The sequence below is a fragment of the Lathyrus oleraceus genome, chromosome 4 (genome assembly GCF_024323335.1).
Source record: "Lathyrus oleraceus cultivar Zhongwan6 chromosome 4, CAAS_Psat_ZW6_1.0, whole genome shotgun sequence".
Lineage (NCBI taxonomy): Eukaryota > Viridiplantae > Streptophyta > Magnoliopsida > Fabales > Fabaceae > Lathyrus > Lathyrus oleraceus.
Genome location: NC_066582.1, coordinates 59,752,646 through 59,761,329, shown reverse-complemented (window position 1 = coordinate 59,761,329; position 8,684 = coordinate 59,752,646). Strand labels below are relative to the sequence as shown.

Here is an 8,684-nt window from a genome sequence, read left to right as displayed (position 1 = left end):
CAACAATAACCTCGTCGCCAGAACAGATAAAAACCTCATTTAATATTTTTCACTCTCAAAGCACTAAGACTACACTAAGACTGGTTCAATTTAGCAAAAAGGAAAGAAATAAAATGGAGTTAGAAAGTGAGAAAGCATGGAAAATTATGTTTTTTGGATTATTTTAAAAATGGTGAAAAATATTATTTATAGGAGAAACTTTAAGCTCAACAAAAAAAAATTGACAAGCCTTTAAATACCATAATAAATAATATCATACGATTGATTATGAACTTCAAAATACAACAACCCTAATTCCTAAAAGGGAAACCCAATAACAACTATTGTCTTAATGAATTATGAGTGTTTTTAATCGATTAAAAAGCTTTATATCTTGCTCAAATCGATTGGTTAAGATCCTTAATTGATTGGACTTATTCCTAAATGTTTAGGAACATCCTTATCAATCCCACAAGCACCTTGATGATTCCTCTAAATAGGTGTTTTTATCAAATAAAAAGGTTTAAAACATTTTTAGGAGTGTGTGCATCGTCTTAATAATTTAATAATCTCTTGGATATCTTTACACACTTATGCGCGCATGCGCCCGCGCACACACAGACACACACTCACACAGACACGCACACGCAACGACACGCACACCGACGCTCGCACACGCGCACAAACATACACACACTTGATCTACAACATTTCCACTATTACCCTTAATCACTTCCTCAACTCCAACTCCATAAAATGATTATTTGACTGTTATCTTCCAAATTTCTCTAATTAATAAATAATTGGCCTTTTAATCATAGACTGGAATGTCAGACTCATAGTCGAGTTTGAACCATGAACATAACTGAAGCAAGCTTCAGCCAATTCAGATTATTTTGCCAGAGATCAATTGAGTATGCTCGGACACTGGAATGATAATTTCATGAATCATGTGACATAACCAAAAAATGTGGATGAAAAATAAAGAATAGTATGTATCCAGACAGACATACCTTCAAATCATATAAAGCATTCACTGGTCAAACACAGTTTACAAATATCAGAAGACATTGGAATGAAGCAGGTGTCAATGTGAAATATGATCACAGACAATCATGTAAAGCACCATACCTGTAGCTTTTAGATTTAGAATACAAATCCATTCGCTTCACCTGATAATTTATATGCTGATAATAAAAATCCAGTTTCACTGAAACTACAAATAACACAATACTTTTTTTGTTGTTGTTTGGGGGGTGGGAGAGGAATTAACAGATGGTCATCAAATATGTTATGAGATGGAGTTGCAGCAATCAAAAGCAAAAAAAAGCTGATGATAGTACCAATGAGCTGGAAAACTCAATGGAATTGATTACAGTACCCCCAACTTCAGCATACATCCACAACAGCAGTCTACAATTTCAGCTCCTCTTTGGAGAAAACTTCCAGAAAAACTCTTTTAGGGGGCTAAAGATCAAGATTAATCATCTTGTTTATAGCTAGTTGCAACAACCACTTCATTCGCCGAATCATATGATTGCATCAAGCTAAGTACTTGAACATATTTGGATTTTCTTTGTCTCTTTCCAAGTAGTCCCGAGAAATCAAATCTTCAATCCTCTTTTTAATTGCCTTGACATCAGGCTGGAAAAAACATGCCATATAAATTTTTTTAGCATTTGAGTGGAAAACACACACAAGATTGCATAGAAAAGTGATAGAGTATGAAACCTTAAACATGCGACCCAACTGCTCAACGCACTCCATAACTAAATTTTGGTATCCCAAAACTTTCCGACTCTTCATAATGCGCACAATTGAGGCATCAATGGCATATCTTCGGTCTTTGTCAACATCCTCAATTACTTTTTTCTTCTCATCCACAGGAGGTAGAGGAATCTATATGAACATTTTTTGCAACAGCTCCACTCAAAAATCGGGTAAAGAGAACAAAGAAAATATCAGAATGCTATTTTTAAAAAAATATACCTTGATCCTCCTCATTTTGTCGGTGAACTTTGAATTAAATTCAAAATAATCAGTGGGTGCAATTGTTTTTGTATTAGGTTCCTTAATAAGAATCTTATACTTTGCACATGACAAGGAGTGGAGCAGCCTAATGACATCTTCATCCAATAAATTTAACTGAGTCATTATCTCAGAATAACTCAGTCTATCAGAGGAATTAAAAAGCAGCAATGCCGAAGCCTATTGAAAAATAAGACACCATTGAGTAAGTAAAAAAAATCCAAACAAAAATTCGCTGACATAACAAAATTGTAAAATGATCAGGTGAGGGCCTAACAAATACATATATAAAAGGTAAGTGGGTGGTAAGCAACATAACCTGGTAGGTTGTGACAACAAGCTCCACAGTTTTGGGGTCAAATTTCCCACTTATGTTGCAGGTGCCCAAGGAGTAAATCCATGTAAGTTTTCTGTGCTTTGTTTTAGTTTGATAAAATTCTTTGAAAACTTCAACGCACTTAACCTGAAGGAGAGAGAGGAGTATTAATTATACACAAAAATTTAGGTTTAGTATCCATTACTGAACAACAAATTCTAGATTGCTATATCAAGAGGGATCCGGCTTACCATTTCTGCAGGAAGATTGAGATCAAAAGATTTATAACTTGGCCAGAAACCAGTAGTTAGAACTGTAACTGTCAAGTCTATTCCAGGGTCTGCATTAGGATTATTGTTTAAATACTCCTCAAAGCTAGTTTGATTCTCCTTTGCCAGCGTCAAATCTGTAACCTGGTGGGAGTGAAAGAATCTTTTAAATTTTCTTTTGCCAGCCAACAAAAAAAAAGCAACATCTAGTATATTCATATTGGCCTCCTTTAACAAAAAACTTGAAAAAACCTACCATTCCTTCCATCTTCGAGGTAAATTGTCCGCCACACTGTTGCTTCAATTTTGTCAAAATACTTCTCTCGTGATCATCATTGGCACTCTTGTCAAAAAGAAGCCTTCGAGCAAGTTTCTTCCTGAAAGCAACCAAAACAAGAACCCTGTATTAATCTCTTTTCTCTTTTTCGAAACATCTTATTCTTACATGAATAAAAGGGCAATTTTGATTTTCAGACATAGCCACAGAAAATTGTACTGAGTAAAAATACCCCCCCACCCACCTAAATCCCCAACCATTCTTTCCACCCCAAACTCTCAAACAAACCCTTAAAACAACCAAGAACTATAGCATTAGTTTCAATGAATCAGTGGTCAACAGACGTACACAGCACTGGAAGTAAGTAATAAAAAAATGAAGATTGAAGACCAGTGAAATTTTCTTGTTTGTCTGGACAACATATCACCCTAAATTGTCTTCTCTTTTATTTTACCTGTAGAACTCAGCAAACAAGTCTTTGTCACTAATATAGGCGAGCAGCTTTACTACCTGCAGATAGAACAAAACAAATACCAGTCAAAACGGCATATATCCAGTTTCTAGAAGTAGAAGTGCAAATGTTGTGCATTTGTCAAATCCACATGTATCAAATTCATAAAACTAAAAGTATAAGTGTTGCGGACCTTTTCAAGAGTTTCTTCAATTGCTTCATCACTCAATTTTTCACTTCCTCCTTTCTTAAGAATGTTATCACAAAAAGTGGCAAGAAGTTCTGCACTAGAGTTTCCAGCAACACCTTTGTTGCAAAAGACTTCAAAAGCCTCTTTAAGAGCCTATATGATCAAATCTTTCAGATTTACATGCACATCAATCAAACATAACTGTGAAATTAAAAAAACCATTCTCAAGACAAAACCTTGTGGAAAAGAGTGTGATTCTGGAAACAGGAGTTCACATATGCCAGGTACTTGTCATGCAACTCAATCACCTTCCGAACAAAAACCTGAAGAGACAAATTTCAGTTTCCATAGAGGAAAAAAATTGTAGTTAAATTAATAAAATGTGAAATTTCAAGAATCACCTGGTCCTGTGTACTAACAATGTCCTTTTTATCTGCCTGTAGACATTATCATTTAAAAGGATAAAATAGAAAGGTCAGCAGCAAACATCAACTCACAACTTCAGTAGTACATGCAAGTGACGCAATTAATGCATCAATTTGTCATAAAGCAATTCTAAAATCATTTCATGTTTCCCATGCACTGAAATCTGAATTAAAAAAGTCAATACGCACCCCGAGTAAAAAAATTGAAAAACAATTGTGAACACTTAAATGTTGCAAAATAAGCATATACTAGTCTTTCCTAATTATTGCATTTAGAAATTAGATCTTTTTAACCTGAAGAAAGCAAAATTGTAGAATTGCTAATTCAGGCACATACCTTTTTGTTACTAGCTGCATCTTCGGCGTGCTTCACCAACGCCATGCCTTCGGTGGTAACATGCTGGGAAGAGGGAAAAAGATAAAGATGTGAAAGCAAGTAAGAAGAAAGCAAAAAGACAAGAACCCAGAATTTTGAATATATTAGCATTATCAAAGGGAGGAAAAGCATAAAGATAAGTTCAATGCCACCAACCTGCTTAAATATACTAGAAACAGGATCCAAGCCACGGGGTATTTTAGAAAATAGCCTGAACATCCTTGACAAGTCTTCACACTAAACATTTGAAGGAAAACATGAGAACGTCCCATTCACGGTTAAATTTAATGTTATACATTACAATTAACAAGTAAAAAGAATTTCATGCATACCTTATCATCTCTAAGTAGAGCATGACATCCTGAGTGTTCTTTCTCAAGGAGCTGACTTGCATACACAGACAACAGCTCATTTTGAACTTTCTAAGAGAAATTTTCCAGGAGAACAAAGGGAAACAAGGGAAAAGTTCAGAAACAGTGAATGCAGCCAACAGAAGTCCATTATAGTATGCAACAGATTTTCTGTAAGTTGCCTAGCAATCTACTCAACATAGCAGAAGACCGAGTAGGTGGAATGGTATACAGTATTAAAAAGTCAAGAACAAACCTCCAATAATTTTGGCTCACTACTAGAGTGCAGGTAATGAGCAACCCTATCTTTCTCCCGTCTTAAGCACTCCTCAGCCTGTTGTAGAAAACACAAGATCAAATAGAGGACAGAGATGCAAATGAGGAAACAAAATTACAGTAAGCACAAATGAGAAACCATACCTTGAGCATATAATCAGGACAAGAATCTTCTAGGATCCAATTTGAAGCCTTTCGAGAATAATAAGCAGAAGTGTCTTTTAGCATGTCAGCTTCAAAATCAGTTTCATACTGGTCCATTTTCCCCATTCCAATTTCAACAAATATATCTAATACATTCTTTAATAGAGCTCGATCAATTTGCTCTCCCTCGCGTTCTTGATCAATCTTTGAATAAAAAAGGACTAGTTAGTTGATATAAATTGATACACATAGAAAACCTACCATACAAAGGAAGACAAACATACAAGTGAAATAATTGCATCTCTCATTTTCCCATGTAGTTCCTTGTAAACCTGTAAATAGTAAAAATTGTAAATTTATTTTGTAATGAAGCAGTATTAAATGCAATGATAATAATAGGAAAACATCAAGATTTGCAGTAATACTACAAAGCTTGTCTATATATTGATATTATGAACAAAAGTAGCTAGTATAAAGAATTAACATGGCATTATGTAAAGTTCATTATAACATTACCAAATCACGGAAGCAAGCCAACCCAACTTCATTAAGGGGTGGAAGTGACCTCCGGGCAATAAAGTAGCGGTCCAAATAGTGAAAGAAGCGAGAAAGCCACCTCACCATAATTTTATGGTTTGCCCATCTCTTTACAAGTTCTCGTAACATAAACTCATCATGTTTTTCTCTCAAAGAAGGTAACACCTAAACCAATAAAGGCAGAAAAAATTTAGTAAAAGGGAAAACAAAAGATGGCATTTATTAGCATAAGAATTCTGATTAAAACATTTAATGCGGACACACAGGTAGAGAGAGCTCAAACTGATGAAATTAAATGATCAAAATTCAAAACATAAAAAGAGTTACAACTAATTCATTAAACTTTCAATTGCATGAATCAGTACCATATACCACATTCGTCCCAAAGTATAAGTTCCTATTGACTAAGTCACATAAAAAACTTGGTACTAGAACTAAATTTGTTTACCAGATGCTATTTTTCAAGTTTACCCTTCATAGTATTTATCACTCACTTATTGGTCACAGAAGAAATATGCAAATATTAGGGATGTTTTAGTAAAGAAATAATTTATATAGTTGAAAATTTGAAAGGGACCTATATAAAAGGGTCTTATATTCTGAGATAGAGGTATATATGTTTAAGAAATGAATTCTAACAGTGAATGTCTATCATCAAACCCACGTAAAGTCTCTATTTGGATAAGGGTAAGTGTGAAGGTTTACAATTGTGACCCTTTAACTTCCTCTTACTTGCCACATTGATCAATCAAACATGAGAAAGGAAACTCTCTTCCATTGTATCTGTTCCCCTTTTCCTTTGCATTCAATCCCATGTCTCAAAAAATTCCCTAACATAGCCTGGCTGTACAAGGAATTCCTCTTAAACAAGGAATTTGTGAATGTTAAGAGTCCCACATCGGACAATATATGGTCTGAACATGTATTTAAAAATGGAGGCAGTCCTCACTCTACCAACCGGTTTTGTAGGGTTAAGTTAGGCCCAATCACACATTCTTAATATGGTATCAAAGTCTCGTTTAAGATCCAGTGGGTCACCTACTATGGTTTCCGCTATCGGGCCACCCACCATTTATTTCCACGTTCCAGATGTCCAGTCCTGGGCGTGAGGGGGTGTGTTAAGAGTCCCACATCATATCATTGACAATTTGACACCAACACCAATAGTAATGTTAAGAGTCCCACATGGGATAATATATGGTTTGAACATGTGTTTATAAGTGGAGGCAGTCCCCACTCTACCAACCAGTTTTGTAGGGTTGAGTTAGGACCAACCACATTTCTTAACATGATATCAGAACCTGGCTCTGATACCATGTTAAATATGCTCGGATCTCAACCCCAAAAGCTAGCTCAAAAGGTGAGGTTGTCCTCACACATTTATACATTCAACAAAGTCTAGGAACCTAACCATTGTGAGACTTCAAACAAATTTCAACATCACAACTATCAACTTCAATAAGTAATTTGATAAAATGGAATTGAATAGATGTAGCCACGCGTGTCAATGTTGTCCAAATGTTAAGCACTCGGAGACACCTTCAACCCCAAAGAGTCATTGCCCTTGGCTACATACCATTTGTTCTCAAGAACAATACATCGGCAAATGCCACTTGAATGGTATATTCTTGCCCTCTGCTTATTTCCCTTTGTTGTTTGTTACTACTACTATATATGATTTGTATGGCAGCACATCCTTCAATTCCAAAATCTGGATACATGGGTAGTGTGTTCCCATAGAAGTATTTGTCACCCAAAAACACTTTATTCATTATGTGCCCCCCCTCCCCTTAACTCTAAACTATGATTACCTTGCACTTGGTATGAAACATTTCAAAACCAAAGTCCAAATCCAATTATCGCAAGAGTGTTGGACAAAATATAGCAAACAAAAGATGCAGCCAGCGATATGCAATATGCAAGCTAAGCTAATAATACCATTACAATACTAAAAGGGCAAGACCATATAATACATCATAAACAATTTCAAGTTGAATAAAGCACTTAAACACCCTACAAGAATATGATAGCCAAATGACAGTGTTACTCACAGTTGACACGATATACTCTTCAAATGCCTCCTTATACTTATCATACAGATGTTGAGAATAATCATGAGGAGGCTTTTGAGTGCACATATTATAGATGGTCCTGCAATACAATTCATACAATAACAAAAACAAACAGTCATCAAATGAAACATACATAAAGTTCAAATTTGAACACAGATAAAAATCTCAAGAAAACTATAAAAAAAAACAAGCAAAATTCATATATGAGAATCAGGGATGATAAAAACATACGTATACAGCATCATGTAATCCTCAGGGCTGAACTGAGGTTCAGGCAAACCTTCTAGAATATTCTTAAGCTTCATGATACCCCTATGCATAAAATCCCATCCTTGTTCTAGGTCGATAGTTTTCCGTTCACTCAACGACATATCAACGAATCAACAAAAAAACAACCAAAAATCTGCAATCAAAGATTTCCGAATTGGATAGATATCAACATCAATGAATCAATCAAAAGAAATTTACTTGATTAGATAGAATAAAAACGAAATAGATTTACGAATAATAAATGCGAAAACGATAGCAGTAAAGGTTAGGGTTCGATGATTGAGAAGTTAACCTTGGATGAGATGAATCAGAGAGAGAAGAAAACCCTAAGTTGAAGATGGAGAAGGAGTGAAAGGGGAAGAACGTTCAGAAGGAGCAAGAAAAAACAACACGAGCATTGATCGGAAAAGAAAAGAAAAATGAAAGTTAACAATATATATATACACAGTAATGTTGTAAAACATGATAAGAGAATAAGAATTAACTTCATTTACTTTTTGTGTGTAATCAATAAAGTTAAATTTACTAATTAAGAGGTTTTGAATACGTGCAATTTGAATAGGTTTTGAGTTTAAAAAATTGGAGTAAAAAAATAATTATCTCATCTAAAACAAAAATTATATATAATTTAATTTGGATCACTATATAAAAAAGTTGATTTTATCTAATTTTATACTGATTCTCTATATTTTATTTGGATAATAATGAATAAGAGATAGAAGAA

At 34.6% G+C, this 8,684-nt stretch overlaps 1 protein-coding gene across 1 annotated transcript; it reads right to left on the bottom strand.

Moving 5' to 3' along the window:
• Positions 1-961: 961 nt before the first annotated feature.
• LOC127073327 (cullin-1) lies at positions 962-8,423 on the bottom strand. The gene is made up of 20 exons (XM_051014477.1): positions 8,253-8,423; positions 7,922-8,093; positions 7,670-7,769; positions 5,598-5,783; positions 5,366-5,413; positions 5,082-5,285; positions 4,918-4,995; positions 4,644-4,733; positions 4,468-4,548; positions 4,273-4,335; positions 3,912-3,947; positions 3,747-3,833; positions 3,514-3,663; positions 3,324-3,379; positions 2,849-2,969; positions 2,575-2,736; positions 2,327-2,470; positions 1,969-2,187; positions 1,711-1,878; positions 962-1,623 (listed from the first exon to the last, which is right to left on the bottom strand). Exons 2-20 carry the CDS (start codon positions 8,059-8,061, stop codon positions 1,522-1,524), a joined length of 2,235 nt encoding a protein of 744 aa, XP_050870434.1. The 5' UTR covers positions 8,062-8,093; positions 8,253-8,423; the 3' UTR covers positions 962-1,521.
• Between the last annotated feature and the right edge of the window lie 261 nt (positions 8,424-8,684).